The sequence below is a fragment of the Rattus rattus genome, chromosome 6, assembly GCF_011064425.1.
Source record: "Rattus rattus isolate New Zealand chromosome 6, Rrattus_CSIRO_v1, whole genome shotgun sequence".
NCBI lineage: Eukaryota > Metazoa > Chordata > Mammalia > Rodentia > Muridae > Rattus > Rattus rattus.
Window position 1 is genome coordinate 14,316,453 of NC_046159.1, and position 22,014 is coordinate 14,338,466.

The 22,014-nt window shown below is 44.9% G+C and overlaps 1 protein-coding gene and 1 pseudogene across 2 annotated transcripts; both read left to right on the forward strand.

The window, feature by feature from the left end:
- Positions 1-4,535: 4,535 nt before the first annotated feature.
- On the forward strand, positions 4,536-4,942 carry LOC116903739 (annotated as a pseudogene).
- Positions 4,943-8,003: 3,061 nt separating this feature from the next.
- On the forward strand, positions 8,004-20,507 carry Gprc5d (G protein-coupled receptor class C group 5 member D). 2 transcript variants are annotated; one of them, XM_032907332.1, is made up of 4 exons: positions 8,004-8,104; positions 9,428-10,365; positions 18,656-18,723; positions 20,199-20,507. In XM_032907332.1, exons 2-4 carry the CDS (start codon positions 9,471-9,473, stop codon positions 20,232-20,234), a joined length of 999 nt encoding a protein of 332 aa, XP_032763223.1. In that variant the 5' UTR covers positions 8,004-8,104; positions 9,428-9,470; the 3' UTR covers positions 20,235-20,507. The 2 variants fall into 2 exon arrangements, with proteins under 2 accessions (XP_032763223.1, XP_032763224.1); XM_032907333.1 differs by lacking the exons at positions 8,004-8,104; positions 18,656-18,723 and having other exon boundaries at positions 9,471-10,365; positions 20,199-20,279.
- The last annotated feature ends 1,507 nt before the right edge of the window (positions 20,508-22,014 follow it).

Here is a 22,014-nt window from a genome sequence, read left to right on the forward strand (position 1 = left end):
CACAGGGATTTGCTAGTGATGGTTTTAATGCTGGGAATTTTTCATTGATATTAATCTAAACATACTTCATTGGAAAGATTCAGTGAAGTCACTTCCTGCCCTCCAAGTTTAATTCAATTATTCACTTGGAATTCTGAAAAGAAAATGGACATTCGATTCAGATGTTCTTATTTCTTCTGAAAAAAAAAATAATAACCACTGAGATCCTGAAAGAAAAATAAGTTACAACAATATAAACAATATATATAATTATTTCATTCACATTGACTCTCTGTCCCATTCTGTGTGTTGCAACAGTTAGGGAAGACACAGAAGCTATAATCTTAACATTTACGAGGACATCTCTAACACTTCAGAGCACACGCCCTTTCGGGAAACGCTGGTGCTGGTGGGTCCATCCGTTTCCATAGGGAAAAAAGCCTCTGGCTTTGGCAAAGCTGTTTTAGAACTCTGTAGACATGAAAGTTAGCACCACAGCCAAGCAGGGAGTTCCCTCGTATTGACGTGAACATGAACTCAGCTCAGAGACTCAACTGGACAGAGAGAGCAGGACCATAATTTCCCAGGAGGCTTTGCTTTGGTGACAGCAGGCTGGGCTCAGCTGGCACTGTTGACCAGAGAACCTAAATGTGGACCTCAGTGTGTGTAGCCGCTGTATCCTGGGAGAGAGCATTTGGTGACCGAGTAATCCAAGATGCTTTACAGATGCTGTAAATCTTCCGCCTCGCCTGGGGATTCAGGCTTATCACTCCCTACTGTATTTAGTGACTATGGGCAAATCCTTAAGGCTGACCTAGATTTAAGGGGACAACTGGAAGCCCCCTCTTAGCAAGCAGAATGTCAGATAACCGGAGCCATCTTGAAAACTGTCCTGTCTCCTGAAAGTCTTAAATGTGCTTGGAATATTAAAATATAGCATTGTTTATCTCTGTGATTTTATACAAATACCAGCTAAATATGCATTTTATGCATGTCCAAACACGTTTATCAAGTAAAATAATTTTGTTTTATGTGTCTTTGGGAGTTTTGTCCAATTGGTTGATTGGTTTGGTTTGGTTTGGTTTGGTTTGGTTTGGTTTGGTTTGGTTTGGTTTGGTTTGGTTTGGTTTTTCTCTTGTGAAAAGCCAAAATGAGACTGTATGGTGAGAGGATATGGCTAGGTCCAACATCCAAACAGATCTTTTGAGACAGGGAGGCTAGCCTGAAATTCATTGTGTTGCCCAGGCTAGCCTTGAACTCACACCAATTCTTCTGACTCCTAAATGCTGAGATTACATTGTGAGCCACTATGCCCTGCTGACATAGCTTGCGCACATATATGTGTGCATATGTGTGTGTATGTGCGTGTGCATGTGTGTGCATATGTGTGTATGTATGTGTGTGTGTGTGCGCGCACATGCATGTTTATGTGTACATGGTTCAGGATGCCACAGAGGCCAGGCCAGGGCGTTCTCCATGATTGAGAACTGCTTGCTGTGTGCTCTGGGAACTGAGATCGAGTCTACTGCAAGATCAGTGTGCACCCTTAACCACTGAGCCATCTCTCTAGCAAAAAAACATTCGCTCTTAATTCTGAGTTTATGTGGTGTGGGTGTCACCCTGATTCTTACTGTTTTTCTTGTGAAAAGCAGAAATCAGACCACGTGGTGAGAGGATATGGCCGGCTCCAACATCAGAACCAAAAGTTCCTGCACGTTTTGTGTGCTGGTGCCTCATCTGATTCCAATACATCAGTAAAATCTGTCTTAACATCAGAGCCTAACTATGAATTAACAGTGGCTCTCAGTCGTGTTTTAAAGTGCCTTACTTCTTGTTGATTTCTACAGTTCCTGTGTGTGTGTGTGTGTGTGTGTGTGTTTGTGTTACTTTAAATATACAGTCTCTAATGAGGTTTTTAAACTAGGAGATTATAAGTAACGTGAATGTAAGATGTGAATAAGACACATTTAAACAAAGCAATACGTTTAAAGATTGTTCTTGTTATTCACGTCTGGTCTAAGAGTCTGTGCAAAACTGCATCCTCTGTACTTGTTGGCCTTTGACCTCGGGCTCCACACCAGGCTAAGTGTATAGAGAACATTGCTTCATTCAAACCAAAGACAATGCAAACTTGATGACTGATTGCCTAATTCATCAGCAGATCTATCATTTTATCATCAAAAGCCCTGTGCACCACTTCATACATCAGAGATGAAGAAAAAACAAAAACACTACCAGCTGTGTAACCCCAGTATACAGCCTGGCAGATGATAGAAGACTTTTGCATTAATAGAAATTGACAGGGTAGAAATTAGTAATAAGTCTGGGGGTGCTTCCTTTGGAAATGTGGGATATTCACTGATGGGATATCATGCCATCACAGTGTGTTTTCTTATTTTGAAGATTTTACCCTTCCTTTTATATGAATCTTATTATACCTAATGTTATCTGTCGTTTTTGTTATGGCCGGCACAGTTCATAAGATTGCATTTAAATAATTTCTGCTACTAAGTCCTTTATCAACATCCCCTTTCAGAAGGTCACTTCGGTAAAATTAAATTTTTACGAGTCAACGTTTTACTCAGTAGGGTCGGCCTCTTCCTCCTGGGTGTAGCGGTTGGCCGTGAACACCGGCAGATTTTTCATATCATCTTCTCCCTGCTGATAACAAAGCGACCAGAGAGGGGGCTGTGCTGGAGACGGGGCTCGGCTTTTACAAGTGTTTGCTGCTCCTGCACAGGACTGGAGTTTGGTTCCTAGCACCCATGCCAGGCAGCTTCCAACTCCAGCTCCAGAGAATTCACCGCCCTCTCCTGGCTTCTGAGAACATGTGTGTGTGTGTGTACACACACAAATACATACATACATACATACATACATACATACATACATACATACATACATGCTTCTTTTAAAAAACAAACCTAACTCATTATGAAGATGTTGCTAAGGCAACTGAAAGACTGTAATCGTCAAAAGCCAGAGAGAGAACTTAAGAATAGCTGTCTCCTCCTTTTGGTAAGATTTTAAATATGTATCTAGAAAAACGTATGCTATGCTTATACTCATGCCTCCAAGGTCAGAAAAGGCTAAAGTTACAGGAAGTTGTGAACCATCTAACATGGGTGCTGGGAACTGAACCTGTGTCCAGGAAGAGCCACCAGTGACCGTGATGGCTAAGCCATCTCTCCATCCCCTAACTTTTCACAAAGAAACCTGACAGCCAGGTCTCATGACCTACACTTAAAATCCTAGCACTTTGGAGGCTGAGGCAGGAGGATCCAGAGTGAAGCCGGATCCCAGCTACAAAGCAAGACCCTGCTCTCAAAATAAAATAGAAATGAATAGCTTTTAAAATACTGCGGCATTCACGAATGAGACGCAGCTGGTTGTTAACAGTTTGTAAGTCCAGACTAGTTGCCATGGTCCTTCAAAACTTCAGTACACACAGTTATAACTGTGCAGTATGCACACACTGAGAGAATTTGGTATAGGCTTATAGATTATTATATGAGAAATATCAGAATGAGACGCCTAGGGACAACTGCATAATTTCAGTGTGAACTGCATAGAACCAGATGTCAGCATCCCTTTACGAGAGCACCAGAGCCACCCCTTTAGAAGTCATCACACTGAACTCTTGCAGACAGGGGACCCAACTGGTGCTCCTCTGTAGAACTGGGGAAGCTGGCTGATTCGAGGCACTAGCAGTAAACTGACGAGGTTCTCAAGAACCTGTCTGTGGAGGAGACTGTGGGAAACTAGATCATGCTTGAGTAATGACTTAAAGATACACACACATGCATCATGGTCCACCCCATTTCACTGGCCAAACACGAATCCAAAGACAAGGGCACTAAGAATTTCAAGATGGTGACCACAGAGCATCAAATAAATGCTAGGCATGGGGGGCTGGGGAGTAGGGGCTTTTCATCTATAACGTACCAGTTGTACCTTGTGGGTATCAACAAACTAAAGAACAAACAGTGCTTTCTTGGCCAATCTGTCCCTGTCACAGCCTATCCTTCTGCGACCAATCATAGACTCAGTAGGACTAGGAGCTCGTGGTTTATTCTCACACTCTGGTTCTTTTTTCTTTCCTCTAGTCATGATCCACAAGTCCTATCTAAAGACTTGAGTCTTAGCCAGGCAGCGGTGACACATGCTTTTAATCCCAGCACTCGGGAAGCAGAGGCAGGTAGATCTCTGGGTTTGATGCCAGCCTGGTCTACGGAGTGAGTTTCGGGAGCTACACAGAGAAACCCTATCTTGAAGAAAACAAAAACAACACCAAAAAAGACTACAGTGAGAAATAACTGGGAGTGCCCAAGTGAAAACCACAACTCTTATCTTCATGGCAATGAGAGAGAGTTTATTCAGGAGCCATTTTGAGTGCTTGTGACCCAGGAGCCCAGATTTAGGTTTCCCTAGATGTTCCAGTGTGGAAGCAGTTTCATGAAGTTTTTATAGTTTTATAGGACAAAGAAAGTCATAAATCGAGACAAGTTTAGAATTCATTGGTAGGGCTGCTTCCTCTTTTACCAAGACCCATCAACATGAGCTGCGTTTGAACCAAAACTGTGAAGAAGGTGGCCCGGGTCATCATCGAGAAGTACTACATGAGCCTGGGTAATGACGTGCACACCCACAAGCGTGTGTGCAGAGAGATCAGCATCATTCTCAGCAAAGAAAACTTCGGAGCAAGATAGCTGCTGTGTATGCATCTGATGAAGAGGATTCAGAGAGGTCCTGTGAGAGGCATCTCTGTCAAGCTGCAGGAGGAAGAGAGAGAGGGGAGAGATAATTGTGTTCCTGAGGTCTCAGCCCTAGATCAGGAGATCATTGAGGCAGACCCTGACACCAAGAAAATGCTGTAGCTTCTGGACTTTGCTGTCTGTCTAACCTCCAGGTCACTCAGCCAGCGGTTGGGATGAATTTCAAAACACCACGTGGAGCTGATTAACCCGTTATGCCATATTTTCAATAAACCTGAAGACAAGTTTTAAAAAGAAAATTCATCGGTAGGTATGGGGAAATCAATAGGAAAGCTTTCCTGTAGGCCCAAGATGCCACCTGAGCTTTCCGGTGGTGGACGTCAGTTGGTGGGAGTTAGCGGTCTGCTAAATTAATACATTCCAAAAGATATTATCTATAAGTTACTAGATGTTAGCTCTGACACACAGGTAGGCAAGGAATGGCCATTCCTTAGAGCTAGAACTAGCCCAAGATAGACCTCTGGACTTGCAACATTCCAATCTCTGCACAGTCCTGAAGTTCTAAATCAGTCAGCCAGAATCTGCCATACACCTCCTTTTCAGGAGCTTTAGTTCACACACCCTGGCTGTCTCCTCTGACAACCATGCCTCGTGTCCCTGCCTTCCTCTGTCTAGACCTCTGCTTCCTTATTCTTTAGCTCTTCTGTCACAGTGGTGGCTACCTCACCCTGAATGAGAGGTAAGACCAGGTGAGTACTCACAACCCCCCCCTCCAAGTCTCTTCCTGGAAAAGAGCTATTTCTGGCAGAAGGTGCTTGGCCTCTTGACTGTTGTATCTCCATTTTTAATGGACTGGCTGTAATCGATGTATTTTGGTTCTTCAAAGCCATATCTCAGCCATCTGCTCTGATGGTATTAACACACAGAAGCCAAAAGAAACAAAAGAGGCATGAGTAATCTGGATGGGTGTCGGCAAAATGGGCCCTCATATCCTCCAGGCCTGACAACAGACGGGCCCTCCTTCTATCACCATAGATTTTTTTTTTTAAACAACGATAATTAATACTTAGGCCAGGTCCTTTTATCTAAGGTGCTCAAAGGGCTTTGTGGTCATTAACCCATTAGTTTACCTGCCTCAAAGCTACCCCAAGGTCAGGAGGCCTCTCCATACAACAAAGAGAGAGGCCATGACTAACTGGCAGGAGGGTGGGGAGGTAGAGGTCACCTATGTAGTTCACCTGGAAAAATTCAATGGAGACATCTCCCGAGTCTGTGGCAGAATCTCATTCTCAGGAGCTGCTGAGTGGATTCTCAGGGATCCATCCGATCCTCTGCAGGGCCCCCTTTCCCTTCCTACAAGATTTAGCCTTACAGTTACAGGGCGGGCAACACTGCTGGTCCAAGCAAATGAATCTTCCTTGGAGACTCTTCTCTCAGCAGAGAAAATGGCATCTTTTGTATCAAGGAGACTTGTGAGACAGAAACATTCCAGCATGAACCTGTCGAGGGCTAGCTATGGGTCTGATGTCTTCATAGGCAGTTTTCATTGCAGAGTGTATGCTGGAAGCCACACCGTGAAAAAGAATCTTCTCAGAGACATTAGACCCGCCCACTTCATCAAACCATGCACCTGACAGGTGCTCCACATGGGACCAGATGCTATGGCGAAAACCCTGATACACAAGCAGCTTTGAACCTAATCAAGGAAGTGAGGTTCACGCAGATAAGGGAGGTTCATACTGATGGGTTCACAGATTTTTAATGGTTGGTTGGTTGGTTGGTTGGTTGGTTGGTTAGTTGGTTGGTTGGTTAGTTGGTTTGTTGGTTGGTTGGTTGATTGGTTGGTTGGTTGGTTGGTTCGTTGGTTGGTTGGTTGGTTCGTTGGTTGGTTGGTTGATTGGTTGGTTGGTTGGTTGGTTGGTTGGTTGATTGGTTGGTTGGTTGGTTGGTTAGTTGGTTGGTTGGTTGGTTAGTTGGTTGGTTGGTTGGTTGGTTTTCTTAAGACAAGGTTTTTCTGTGTAGCCCTCGCTGTCCTAGAACTCACGCTGTAGACCAAGCTAACAGTAAACACAGAGATCCTCCTGTCTCTGCCTCTCAAGTGCTAGGGATTAAAGGGATACACCATAGCTTGGCTCATGTTGACACATTTCTTATTCATTGTTAGTCATTTATTTTCATTTATTATTTACTCCCATAGTTTTTTGACAAATAAACTCATAAACTGGGACCCGAAGGTTAGGATTTCTTTCATTTTGAATAGAATGTATGTTTAGGTACTGTAGAGTTTGGTAGAAGAGAATCAGTGGGGGCTGGAATGAGCCAGACAGGCAAGAAGAGTCTAGGAGCCATGGTGAGCCAGACCTCAGAGGTAGAGAAAGAGCTTGGGGAAGAAACAAGGTGCGTGGAAATAAAGGTGAAGGGTCATTCAAAACAGGCACTGAGCAGGTGAGTCTTCTTTTTGAGGCTCTGAAAAAAGTCAATTTGTCTAAGCCTTGCAGTCTGGAGCCCTGGGTGCAATGGTTGGGTGGAAAGGGTAGAGTCAGGCCACAGGGCATCTCAACACCAAACCCGGTGGGGTCTTCAGGTTGAAAATGGGAAGAGTCACAGAGGAAACTGGAGGGGAAGGGGGTCGCTTTGTAGGCTTTGCCTATGTCAGCATAGGAAAGCATGAGTATGTTATCTCGGTGTCGACTGGTGGAATCGTAGGAATTCCCTCATTTCCGAACCTATTAATTCCCAGATGCAATGAGACCCACGGCAAGTGTGTTAATGGGGATGGAGGGGATAAAGATAACAGCCAAAGCCCTGGCAGATAGTAAGAATGGTTGGTCCAGGAAAGAGCCTACTCAGTCAGAGAGGGCGGCCAGGGCCTCAGGAGTGATTGTCCAAAGACAAGGAAAGAACAGAGAAAAAGGATTCCATCTGATTCCACAGTTTTATCCACCATCATCTACGTGAAGGCCAAGGAAGGTAAAATTGCACTTCTATACGCCTCGGAGAAAGCCCGGACACTTCGTTGAATGAAAGCTCCTCAGACTCTTAGGATTAAGATCAGAGTCTGGGGGAAGCCCCTGCAACAGACCTTAAGCACACTGGGATAGAGTGTAAGGAGATTTCCCTAAGGTCACACCTCTCTGGGGCCAAGGCACCTCTGGTCAGCAGTAAATAAAAAATAATTGTTCTCACCAAAGAAATCTGGGTTAAAAAGTTGCCATGAAACTGGACTAGGTGTGTCTTTCTGTCCTTCCGGTTCTTTTTATAGACACTTCTGGGACCTGAGTGAGGTCCTGCAGGTCCTTCCGCCCATTTGAGGAGAGATTAAAGCACCTGAAGTTGTCTCCTCCTTACTCATTTGCAGTCACAGCTTCCACACCAGCACAGCTCAGAGGCTTCCGGAGTAGACTCGGGAGGTAAGTCAGTCCAGGGCCCTTGGTGTTAGCCGAGACCCGGGATGACCACTCCTGCCCATGAATTTGGAATGGCTAAAGGAGACTAAGGCTAGGAGTATTCAAACGCAATGGGGTATTATATGTTTGTTTATTTTGCTGCTGTTGTTTTTTTGTTTGTTTGTTTGTTTGTTTTTTACCAGAATTGATATGGGGTTATTTTTCTAGGCTACCTCAGATAAGGAATTTTAGTGCTAAATATCTGTAAAAGTTACTAGAAGGTAGGAGGCATTTTGTATACTCTTTTGGTGAACAAATGACAGGTGTTTAATAATGGCCCTTTGCATTTGATTGACTTGAATTAAAATGAAAGAAGAGAGAGTCATGAAAATTACTGGGGAATATGGCTCGCCTGCCTGCTTTATTTTTTTAATTGGTTATTTATTTATTTATGTTTCAAATGTCAACCCCTACCCGGTTTCCCCTCTGAAAACCTCCTATCCCATCCCCCTCCCCCATAACCTCCTATCCCCTCCCCCTCCCCCATGACCTCCTATCCCATCCCCCTCCCCATGACTCCCCCATGATCTCCTATCCCATCCCACTCCCCCATGACCTCCTATCCCATCCCCCTCCTCCATGACCACCCATACCTCTATGAGGGTGCTCCCCCACCCACCACCCCATTCCTGCCTCACTGCTTTAGCAGCCCCTTACTCTGGGGTATCAAGCCTCCACAAGACCAAGGGTCTCCCTTCCCATTGATGCCAGATAAGGCCATCCTCTGCTATGTATGTAGCTGGAGCAAGGGGTCACCTGACTGCTTTAAACAGAGCATCCGTGTTTAAGATAATCCAGTCAAGAATGCATTGATTTTCTGGAGGCAGATACAGCTCGAATCCCACCCATCAGATAAGACTATTCTGTTCGCCTTCAAATGGCCTTTGGGAATTATGATATGAGAATAGACGAATTATCAAGAATTCCCAAGTGAAGACCATTCTGGTTTTGAACTGCAGAGTATGGAACTGAGTTAATTTTGAAGAGTTTAGGTCAGCCTTCTTGTTTCCTCCCTTGGTACCCTGTGATACCAAGTAATACACTTGGGGTTAATGGGCGATGGCATTCCTGCCTTTGTAGACTCTATTTGTAGCCAGCAGATCTTTATCCCACCCAGAAAGACTGGTGTTTAGGTAAGTGCGGATAGTCTAACTCTCCAATATCTGGGTGACTGTTCCCTAAAGCCATTCCCTGCACATGCTCAGGTGTCTTCATTTGGAGAATGCCAATCGGCATTCTCGTGGGTGGATACGAAGTCACTCGTTCTCTTCACCTTTTTCCTCACAGGAGACCAGACGTCCATTCTCGTGAGGTCTACCTATAAGTCACCATGTATGAGGACTGCGTGAAGTCCACAGAAGACTATTACCTCTTCTGTGACAATGAGGGGCCGTGGGCCATTGTTCTGGAGTCCCTGGCAGTGATTGGCATAGTGGTTACGATATTGCTACTCCTGGCCTTTCTTTTCCTCATGCGGAGGGTGCAGGACTGCAGCCAGTGGAACGTGCTTCCCACCCAGTTCCTCTTCCTGCTGGCCGTGCTTGGGCTCTTTGCGCTTACTTTTGCTTTCATCATCCAGCTCAACCAGCAAACTGCCCCTGTCCGCTACTTCCTCTTCGGGGTTCTCTTCGCTATCTGCTTCTCCTGCCTCCTGGCTCACGCCTCCAACCTGGTGAAGCTGGTCCGGGGTAGAGTCTCCTTCTGCTGGACAACAATTCTGTTCATCGCTATCGGGGTCAGCCTGCTGCAGACCATCATTGCGATAGAGTACGTGACCCTCATCATGACCAGAGGCTTGATGTTCGAGCACATGACGCCGTACCAGCTCAACGTGGACTTTGTCTGCCTCCTGATCTACGTCCTCTTCCTGATGGCCCTCACGTTCTTCGTCTCCAAGGCCACCTTCTGCGGCCCGTGTGAGAACTGGAAACAGCACGGAAGGCTCATCTTTGCCACCGTGCTTGTCTCCATCATCATCTGGGTGGTGTGGATCTCCATGCTAATGAGAGGCAACCCTCAGCTCCAGCGCCAGCCCCAATGGGATGATGCGGTCATCTGCATTGGCCTGGTCACCAACGCTTGGGTCTTCCTGCTGCTCTACATCATCCCCGAGATGAGCATCCTCTACAGATCATGTAGGCAGGAGTGTCCTCCTCAAGGCAACGTCTGCCAAGTCCCCGTCTACCAACGCAGCTTCAGGATGGAGAACCAGGAACCCACCAGAGGTACATGGCAGAGGGCCTGGGGCAGGGAGGGAACTAGATAGGTAGCAAGAACCTAGAGGGATCGCAAAGGCAAAGGCCAGATTTTGGGTGAGTCATGTCAAGTATAGAGACAAAGCCTTCTAGAACCAAAGGGAAACTATATCCTCCAAAACATAGGCTTTATTTGGAACGAACAGGACCAAAGAAATGGAAGGTTTTCGAGGAAAAGGTGTGACTGTTGCTGGAAGCTTGGCCAAAGACACCATCCACTCTAAAAGGAGTAACTAAGCTAGCAAGGTGGCACACAGAGGGAAGGATATAATAAGATCAGGTGTTCAAAGTCATTCTTGGTGACACAGAGTTTGAGACCAGCCTGAGCTACATGAGCGTCTCAAAAACATCAATAACGTAAACAACCAGAATAAAATGAGTTAACCAACCCAAGATTAGGCAAGGATCGGGTCATGCTAAGTTCAGACCTGTTGTTTATCAAAGCTCCAATGTAGTCCCTGGCAAAAGTGACTGACATTTTAAAAGTTTAAGTCTGAAAAGTTAACCTGTCCAGGTAAAATGTAAAACTCATTTGTGGGAACCATCGCTCTTGAGAGTCACGGAGCTCAACAACTTCCGGGTTTCTATTTTACAAACTATTCGCTATTTCACACACAAAAAAAATTAATAATCTTACAAGGTTCTGTTACAAAACAGCGACCAGGGGGTTGGGGATTTGGCTCAGTGGTAGAGTGCTTGCCTAGGAAACGCAAGGCCCTGGGTTCGGTCCCCAGCTCCGGAAAAAAAAAAAAAAAAAAAAAAAAAAAATTAAAAAAAAAAAAAAAAAACAGCGACCAGAAAGACCATTTAATCTGAATTCTAAGTAAGAGCTCAGATGCGTGATCATTAGTAGATGGGAAACAACTGCTTATGTGACATTCTCTTGATTATTTGAGGTCACATGTTTATCCATATATAAAACCGAGCCACCTGTCTCTGTTTTGTTAGGGGTTGACACTCTCCATGATACCAAAGATGCTTGGTCCCCATCAACCTGGGGGAAGTGGTGGCTAATTTCAGCTCTCTGGAACTGTGTCAAAGCTCTTTAATTGCTCTTAGGAAACATCTGACATCATTCAGAGCTCAGCGGCATAGCTTTACATCAGTTTGGGTGCCTTAATAGACAACTGATTTCCCCCACTTTCTCTCTGTTGTGTAACAAAGACGCTATTTTATCTATTATATGGGACACATAATGTTTGACGGGCTCAAAGGCGTTTATCGTAAGCTTTCCTTTCAAGTATGTGACTTTCTGAGCTGCTATCGACAGCTAATTACACATTCAAATTAAATCCTGTCCAGATAAATGCATCTATTAGTTCCTTTCAGTTCAGTTGATGGACAGTGGAAATTGACACCATACATCCTTCCTACAAAATTAGGCATCGCTGTGGCTGCTTCCGGTCAGGTCCTTGAGGTTTATGGGGGATTTGAGAGTCTGCCATTCCTTAAACTTCCTTCCATAGGTCCCGCTTGAAGATTGGATGAAAGGTGCTGGTTTCTTTATTGTTGCTGTTGTTGTTGTTGTTGTTGTTGTTGCTGTTGTTGTTGTTGTTGCTGTTGCTGTTGTCGCTGCTGCTATTGTTGCTGCTGCTGTTGTTGCTGTTGTAAAATCCCAAAAAACAAAATCCCTGAGACAGAAAAGTTCTTACAGTACCATATCATCCCAAAGCTCACTTAGAATAACCCTGATCCTAAGTCCCCCCAAATGTTAGGCATGTGTTTAAAGTTGTAGGGAGGGCGCCACTCTGTCTCCAACAAACACATTTCAAGCATTGCCAGGAGTGGAACAACAAACTCCTAAGCCCAGTACTTGGGAGGCTGAGAAGAGACAGCCAGTACAAAGACTGAGGCCAGCCCATGCTGTGAGATGAATTCCTGGCCACATGGAGGACATAGTAAGATGGTCTCAAGAACGAAGTGTTAGGAGGGAGAAGCCTCAGAGCTTGCAGAAGTATTTGATAATTAATTTGGTCAGAACTAAACTATTATCCAATCAAGATTAGAAAAATCCAATTCCTCAGATGGGTGATGGTGGTGAAGGTGGTGATGGTGGTGATGGTGGTGATGGGGATGGTGGTGATGGTGGTGATGGTGGTGAAGGTGGTGATGGTGGTGAAGGTGGTGATGGTGGTGGTGGTGATGGTGGTGATGGTGGTGGTGGTGATTGTGGTGATGGTGGTGATGGTGGTGATGGTGGTGATGGTGGTGATGGTGGTGGTCGTGGTGGTGGTGATGGTGGTGATGGTGGTGATGGTGATGCACACCTTTAATCCCAGCACTTGGGAGCCAGGAGGAAACCAGATCTCTGAGTTCAAGGACAGTCAAAATAATAATAATAATAATAATAATAATAATAATAATAATGATAACAGAAAGAGAGAGAGAGGAAGAAAGAGAAGGAAGGACGGAAGGAAGGAAAGAAGAAAAAAAGAGAAGAACTCCATTTTAAGCAGGAAATGGTCTGCTGATAGTAGTCATCACCGGAGTCATTTGTGGGGGAAGAAATGAAGAGTGTAGTTCCGTAAAATTGCAAATTGCCCTCCAAGAGAGGGTAAAGTCACCTGAACATTCAGGCCTGAGACTAGATCAGAACTTAAGTCACCTGGGAAAACGCGCTTATCAGAACACGAAGCGAGTAATTCAGGTGCACTAGAAGGCGTAGGGTGCTAGCAGGAGCCAGCACCTTGGGAAATGGCCAGCGTCATCCTGTGAAAGCAGCTAGAAGGCAGGCTCGCTGGCCGCGGACGGTGTTTATTGAAGTAACAATCACGGTCGAACTAAACAGATGTGTGGCGAGAGAGAGGAGCCACGACCTCGTTCTCAGCCTCGTCTGTCTCCGCCACTGACACGGGTCTGTGATCCACTAATGAGACATGTGGGGCACTTGGGGAGGCTCTGTGGAAAACCACAGGGATGATTAAAGGGTTTTAGCGTCAGACGTGTGTGGAAAGGTTAGGACAGTAAAACTGAGCTGGTAGTTTTAAGTTTTATGCGCCTTTCTCATAGCCGATCCAAGCTCTGTCTGTCTCAGCGCGATCCTAAAACATGGCATTTTGTTAGGTCCGTGAGGCACACGGTGGCCCCGTGACTCTTCTGACTCACGCTGTTTGCAACCGTGGCTTCATCGGCAGGGTTATTTGATTTGCCGCTGGGCTTATAAAGCCAGGATTAGGCAGCTGAGAGAAAAGGAAGTCGGGGGTGGTTAGCCAGAGAGTCTCACATGTGTGAAGACATCTCCGTGGGAGGCAGCTGTCCTGCCACTTCACATCTCCAACTAAAAACGGGCTACAGTGAACTTGAACCAAAGGATGAAGGATTGACTTTAAATGGAAAAATAAGAGATGGCAAAGGATTTGCTGATCATTCAGGGGGATTAAAGAGTCCATCCAGTTCCTGGAAGGCTTTGGAAAGATCATGCTTTAAAATCGCACTCGAGTAGCTTATGGGCCTAATTCTAGAACAGGACAATATCTGGATACAAATGCAATCAGTCGTGTGCTACAGGGCAGAGCGCGGGGAAGCTTTATCTATATTGTAAATGTGTTCCCAAGAGCTCTCCACTGGGCTGCATAAATAGCTCAGTTGGTGAAGTGCTTATTTCGTGGGCGGGAAGACCTGAATGTGATGACCTTGGAAAACAAAAACAAAAAACCAAACAACCAGATGTGACGTCACACAAAGCACGTGTCCTAGAATTGGGAGGACCACAGTTCAGATCCCCAGCAGCCACAGAAACGCCAGCCAGACACGGCGGCCTTCAAATGCCAGCCTTCAGCAGGCAGAGACAGACAAGAGATCCCTGGAGCAAGGTGGCTACATAGATTAGCCAAATTGGAAATTCTGGGTTAAAGAGAATCCTTACCTCGGTGCATAAGGTGCGGCGTGATCTAAGAGGTACTCACTGTCGGCCTCTCACCCCTGCATATGTGTGCATGCAAACACACCATAACATGTACAAATTACCATGGTCAAGGTTGACCTCAGGACTCCACACACATACACATGTGCATGAACACATACTTGAACACACACACACACACACACACACACACACACACACACACACACACACACACACGGCTATCTATTGATAGAGTTTTTAAGCCACTGGCTTAAATAAGACTCTTTTTATTTTTTCACTTGTTTTGATTTTTTTTTTGAGGCAGGGTCCCATATAGCTCAGGATAGCCTTGACCTCCTGACCCTCCTACCTCTGTCTCCCCCGTGATTGAACTCCACTCATATAGCCCATACTCAGCTTCACGTGGGCCACAAACATATCTACATATTCTCACAACATTTGATTAAAATTTCCCAAGCTCAACATACTGTTAGGCACTGGGAACACTATCGCAAAGATACCCAAGAATAGTGCTGAAGAACGTGTGTATATAAATGAAGTAATTAAAATGTAAAATATGAGTGAAGAAGCCATTTATAAATTATGTTTGCGCTTAATTAACTCATTTGTATGTATCTGGGATGACAGCGTCCTAACATACGCCTCTTTAATTTGATTGGTCGGTGGGCTACGTTGTTTTCTAGTTGAAGTTGGTGAACTTGGGAATAATTGTGCTCCTCGGTGATAGCTAATCCTCCCAGATCAACAGAGCAGTTGTTCACACTGAGGGCTTGCAGAGATCGTGAACACAGTAGAATGTCAGGCACAGCTCTCGTCTTCACACAGGGCTGCTCCCCCTGCAGCAATCACCAGCTTTGTCCATTGTAGACTCCATAGAATATCGCTCACCTCAAGCTTGCGGACAGCAAGACCCCCGTCTTCAAAGGAATCTGGGCAGTTTTCTCCCAGTGCTTGGAGGATACGCACAAGCCTAGAGTGATTATTTTCAAAGGTATTGGAACAAAGTTAAGCAATGACTGAACAGAGTAAAAATGACTCGAGGAATATTAAAGTAAGCAAGACACAAGAAAGACAGTCCTGCAAACATTAGACCCTTTGGGCTTCCCTAGAAATACCAACTTGTGTTGGTTATAGTCCTTTTATAACTCTGTATTTTGTTGTTTGTTGTTTTCAATTTTTTTTATTTATTTCTATAGTGTGCGTGCATTTGGACGTGTGCCTGTGTGGTGCGTGTGTGTGTGTGTGTGTGTGTGTGTGTGTGTGTGTGTGTGTGTGTATGTGTGTGTGTGTGTGTGTAACTTTCAGGAGGTGGTTTCTCTCCTTCCGCAGAGGAATCTGGGGACCGAATCCAGGTCGTGGCAGCAGTTGGGAACAGAAAAGAGCTTCCCAGAAGCTTGGGAGTCTAGCAGACAGGGGCAAATAGGGGAAAGCCAGTGAATGCGTTCTAACTTAGAGTTTGGTAAGAGAAAGAAATTCTGGCCTCCTGTTACACAGTAAGGTGTACTGTGTGTCGTCCAGTTTGTTTTTAATCTAGAATAAAAAATTAAATTTTTTTCACCATAAATAATTGATTCAGGGGGCTGGAGAGATGGCTCAGTGGTTAAGAACACTGACTGTTCTTCCAGAGGTCCTGAGTTCAATTCCCAGCAACCACATGGTGGCTCACAACCATCTGAAATGGGATCTGATGCCCTCTTTCTGGTGTGTCTGAAGACAGTATACTCATGCACATAAAATAAATAAATCTTAAAAAAAAAGAATTGGCTAAAGAAATATATATGTTTTCCTAGATTTGAACAATATAGATAGATAGATAGATAGATAGATAGATAGATAGATAGATAGATAGATAGATAGATAGATGTATTTTGGGATTTAACAAGCAAAATTGAACAAACAAATATATATAATTTGCTTGTATATAATGTATACATATAAATTATATGTATGCACATATATATACATATATATTATATATATATATATATATAAACATTACATGGTTCTCCTCAATGTACAACTTAAAATGCATTTAGGAACTGGTGAGATAAGTAAGTGGGTAAAAACACTTGCTGCTAAGCCTGACCACTTGAGCTCATTCCCGAGAACCTGCTTGATAAAAGGAGAGAAGCAACCCCACGTCCTCTGGCGTCCACCCTCGTGCTGCAGCACCTGCTCACATGGGCCTCCGCCCAACACAGGGAATAGTAATGAAAACATTCAACAAATGACAAAAGAGCCCGGATAAGGCTTAAGGGTAGAGTGCTTGCCTAGCATACAGAGGGAACAGATATTTAACACAGCACTGTTTCACAATAAAACAACAACAACAAAAACTATTCCACTCTTTAAATAGTTGTAGGCGGGAGCTGGAGAGATGGCTCAGCTCTTAAGAGCAAACATTGTTCTTGCAGAGGACTGAGCTTCGGTTCCCAGCACCCACATCAAATGACGCGAAAGCACCTGTGACTCAAACCAGAGGCTCGACGATGCTCTCCCCACCCCACCCCACCCCCGCCTCAGCACACGCCTGCATCTGTGTGCATGTGCACGCAAGTGCATAACATTAATTTTAAAAAATCTCCTTTTAAAAAGAGTTATAGACCAGGAAGAGACGAGAGAGAGAGAGAGAGAGAGAGAGAGAGAGAGAGAGAGAGAGAGAGGAGAGGGAGGGGGGGGGAGAGGGAGGGGGAGGGAGGGAGAGGGAGAGGGGGAGGGAGAGGGAGAGAGAACGAGAACTGTGGCCAATAACTAGAAATGAATAGATAGATTGGGCTCTTGTTGTTTTTGACCCAGTCTGGTGGGAATGTAAGGATGAAATTACTTACTAAGTGAATGAGTGTGAAGGAGTCACAAAGGTCAAACCAAGGACTCACCCAGTCTTCCTACATTGAAGTAAAGACGTGCATTCCCTACATTATAGGATCCAACCCCTCTAGAAAATGTCAGTAGGCAGAAGCTGTCAGGGTCAGTCGTAACTATGCCACCATCAATAACATACAAAGTATAACTCGCACACTCTTTCCTGTATGTCCCAACCTAAGAGCTTGGCACAGACATTGACCGTTTGCATCCTCAAGAAGCTACAGAACAGACCTGCTGTCACGAGCATCAAGATCTTCCTTTTCATTTCCATCAGGAAGCGACATGAAGGAAAGGTTGAAGACTTGACACACAGGGAGAGAGGACAGGGGTTAAACAAAGAAGAGGGGGGTGGGTAATACAGATGGGGGACCAAGCTGACCTCCTCTAGGGTCTAACCTCCCAGCACTGCACCCTAAAGTGTGGCCACTAATGACGCCGCTGCACCTGTGACCACCCAAACACGAACATGTATGAAACAGGTGCTTGGCCAGAGACACAGAGCAGTTCCTGCCTTCATAGAGGTCACTGCCTGTTGAGAAGTCTGTTGCTCAACAAATGACTGTGTATAGTTATTCTGTGACAATATAATATTCTCTAAGGCTCTCTCTCTCTCTCTCTCTCTCTCTCTCTCTGTGTGTGTGTGTGTGTGTGTGTGTGTGTCTGTGTCTGTGTCTGTCACGTACATCCCTTAGGTGCCCATTTTTGTGGTACTGGGAATCAAACTCATTGCCTTCCAATGTTAGGCAAACTCTGAAAATAATTTTTATTATTTATATTATCCAGTTTTAAGATTTGGATCCAATCAATCTGTGTGTGTAATATACACTGTTGTGAACCAAACACTCAAGAGGCTGAGGCATGAAGGTCAGCATAACTCTGAGGCCAGTCTAGATTACACAGGAAATTCTAAACCAACCTGGGCTACAGAGCAGGTCCCTTCTCAAAGATCAATAATGAAGATGAATCCAATCCTGTAGAGAAGTCAGCCTTCGGGCGCTGTTGAGAGTATAGCTTAGTGGTCACTGTTAATGCCAAGGTAGTGGCCATTCCATCCCAGGGCCGTGCCCTTTTTTCTGAAAAAATTAAAGATGGTTCTCCTACCTTTGCAGTTACTGCATGCCCATATGCTTCTCCTAAATATATAAGCTCTATCCTTATACAACCCTCCTCATAAGTGTTATAAAAAAAAGGGTTCTTTTAAATCAAAAATTTCAAGTGCTGGATACAGTGGTGCGCTCCTGCAATCTCAGTATTTGAGGGCTGGAAGGAGTATCAGGAGTTCAAAGTTAGCCTCAGCGATGTAGTGAGTTTGAAGACAGCCCAGGCCACAGGGCACCTTGTCTCAAAAATACCAGATGAGGGATTGAATGGATGGATGAGTGAACAAACCCATTGGGTTCTTTCTTTTAATAGCTGCGACAACCAAGTAGCTTTTAAAGCCACAAGAGCCTCTCTGCAAGCCACTGAGCCTCCTCACAGTCCCGGTGACTCTCCAGCACTAACACAGCCCTTCCCTCCTTTGGCTTTCAGCCCGAGACAGTGATGGAGCTCAGGAGGATGTAGCACTAACTGCACATGGTACTCCCATTCAGCTGCAGGTAAATGTGCTCCTCTCACTCACTTAGGAGAACACGGCAAGCACTCTCCCCTTTGTCTTCTGGCTCTATGTTCAATGACCATTCTGACCCAAGGGAGGACAGGCAGGGCAGGCCTGAGCCACACAAGGATGGCATAGGAGAGGCCCCTTTGAGCCTAGTTCAAACCCACTGAGTCTCCATCCCCTCTACCTCACTGTGTCTTCCTAGGAAAGACCAAGTCATACAGAAAGTCTGTATGATACTGAGGAAGCTGGTTAACCTTCGCACCAGTGTCAATGGAAGACTGCAAATACGAGTGAATGTTGAGTCTGTTTTCAGTGTCGGCGATCTAAATCCATCCCCTGCATCCTCGACTTCCCCTGTGAATCATTGTCTACCCCTAACAGCCCAGGCCATCCTCAGAACACGGCTGGGTCTCGTCACCATCTGGAAGCCCAGATGGATGAACCAATTTTAATCCTTTGAGGCAAAAGCAGAGGGAGTGCTCCTGAGTAGATTGGACGTCACACATCATGCTGGACACGTTGAGCTGTGATGGCTCAAACACAGTCAGATCCGGAAAGCCCAAAAATACCACATTGGGGAAAACCTCTTTCTTTGTGGGGATCAGAAATCTCAGAGTAAAAGTCGCTCTTCAGTTACTCGTTCACTGAACTTTATGAGACAACTGGTTAAGCTCTGCCCTCCCATCTATAACTGAGAATTTGTGTCACCCTGAATGGCACTTAGACCAGGACATAGCCACCTGTCATTTTCTGTAATTAACTCTGGCAGAGGAGAGTTGAGGGATAAGAAACTTTTGCACAATGAAAAAAAATTTTAGCCATTCCTGCAAACAGTTAAAAAGTTTCTTGGATGCATTTCAAATTCCAGGAATCAGTTATGGCTTTGCCCCTCCTTCCCCCTCCCCCAAAGTCTAATGACAATGACCAACAGTGGAACATGATATAAATAGGTTTGTGTGACAGTTCCCAGTATCGACTTTACACAGCCTAGAATCATCTGGGAAATGCACCTCAAGAAAGGATAGTTTGGCTCATGGCCATATCTGTAGAGGGGTGTATTAATTACTTAATGTAGTGTGCAAAGATCCAGCCCACTGTGGGCAGTGCCACTCCCTAGGCAGGAGGTCCTGGATCATATAAGAGGAGAACTAGAACTGAGCACAAGTTAACAAGCAATGAACATGCATTCATTTTTCTCTGCCTTTAACCTTGGGTATGATTCGACCAGTTGTTATAAGTTCCTGTCTCCTTGACCTCAACCTGGAATAAGCTAAAATAAACCTTTTGTCACCTGAGTTGGTTTTCGTGAGGATATTTATCACAGTTACAACAGGAATGAAACTAGAACAATTTGGTAGGTTTGTTTCTTTGTTTCTTTTTGTTTGTTTAGCTAACAAATAATTAAATGATAGTGAAATGACAATATTTGGCTCACAAAGTTGCTAACAACATCCCATCCTTCCTTTGCAGACTGTTGATCCCAGCCAGGAGTATCTCATCCCATGAGCTACACTAACCCCACAACAAGATGCAGGATTATAAAGCTACCTGGAACAGCATAGAGACAACCTTGAAGACCGTCCTGCTCAGCACAGCCCCGAAGGGCCCAGGAGAGCACTGGACGCGCTGTCAATGAAACATCCGTCCTGTCCCCTTCCTCTCTCCTGTCCCTTCCTCTCTCCTGTCCCTTCCTCTGTTTCCTTGCCCTTTTCACTCTTCTGGACCCAGCCTCTGAAGACTGTCATGTCCTGCACAATTACAATCTTGTTGTCACCCTACTTACTGTGTCTTCTGCATTTATTTAACTATATACTATATAACTACTTAGCTATATATGTCTGCATATTTATATATATATGTATGTCTGCATATATATGTAACATATATATATATATATTCATCCCAAGATATGATATTCTACTTGTCTGTATGTAAAGTATGTTGTACAGTGTCTGTGGAGGCCAGAAGATGTCAGATCCCTTGGACCTGGACATACAGACAGTTTGCAACCACCTGAGGTGCACAGAACTAAGCCCTGGTCCCCTGCCAAAGCAGCACGTGCTCTTAGCTACCGAGTCCCTCCAGCCATCACCCCTACCACTTCTTTGTAACAGGATTTCTTGTTTTCTGAGGTTTGCTTGTTTGTTTTGCTGGTATTTGCACATGCATGCGAGTGTGTGTGTGTGTGTGTGTGTGTGTGTGTGTGTGTGTGTGTGTGTGATATCTATGCCATGATGTGCTTGTAGAGGTCAGAGGGCAACCTCCGGTGTCACCTGTTGCTTCTATTTTCTTTGAGACAAAGTCCCTTTGGCTGTTTGCTGCTGTGTAGACCAAGCTATCTGGCCCTTTCTCCTGTATGTGCCTCTTGCCTCCCGGGAGAAGCACACTAGGGTTCCAGACACATGAGCTAGCGTGTCCAGCTTTTATGTGAGTTCTGGGCATTGGAATGCACATCCTGATGCTTACACATAAATACTTAACCACTGAGTCATCTTCCCAGCCCTGTTCACTTGGGTTTTGGGGCCAGGGTCTTGTGATGTAGATCAAGAAAACTTCAACTTCATGATGTTCTTCCTCTCTCTGCTGCCAGAGCATTTCCTCCAGTTTGGGAGGGACCTAGCATTGCACACTTATGGCCCACTTTCTTTTTTTTTTTTTTTCTTTTTTTCGGAGCTGGGGACCGAACCCAGGGCCTTGCGCTTGCTAGGCAAGCGCTCTACCACTGAGCTAAATCCCCAACCCCATTATGGCCCACTTTCTAGGCACAGACAGTCTGTCATCAGACATAGGGGTTACTTCCTATGAATAACTCTCTAGATAGCTACAAGAATATCTTAAATCCTTCACTTTTAGCTGTATCTTCGAAAGTGAGATCACTGGGCCATATGCAAATTTCATTCCTAAGTATTACATTATTAATTTTTTTTTCTTTTTTACATTATTAAATTTTAATATATTTATTCAGGGTGCCCAATGCGTGGCATGCTTGTGGGAGTCAGTTCTCCCTTTCCCCTCTGTGGGGCCCGAGATCAAACTCAGGTCATCTGGCTTGGCTCCAGGTCCCTTGACCCACTGAGTCATCTTGCTGGCTGCATCCTGGATTGTTTTGAAGAGGCGTTCTATTTGCTTTTTATCTCTACACCATTCTCCATCTGTCGGAAATGGAGAGAGTCTCTATGGCTGCACCTCCCTGACGGTGCTTGTTATTTTCTGGGCGGCTTTGTATTCACGGTGGCATCCTAGTGGGTGGCAAGCGTTTGGTCATCTTTCATAAAGAAACCTTTGA

Bases quoted from the DNA above. Each gene is read 5' to 3' on its own strand.
- Gprc5d (XM_032907332.1), top strand. From the start codon at position 9,471: ATGTATGAGGACTGCGTGAAGTCCACAGAAGACTATTACCTCTTCTGT. The intron at 10,366-18,655 runs GTACATGGCAGA...TTTGGCTTTCAG, and splicing joins GAACCAGGAACCCACCAGAG to CCCGAGACAGTGATGGAGCT. The intron at 18,724-20,198 runs GTAAATGTGCTC...CTTCCTTTGCAG, and splicing joins GTACTCCCATTCAGCTGCAG to ACTGTTGATCCCAGCCAGGA.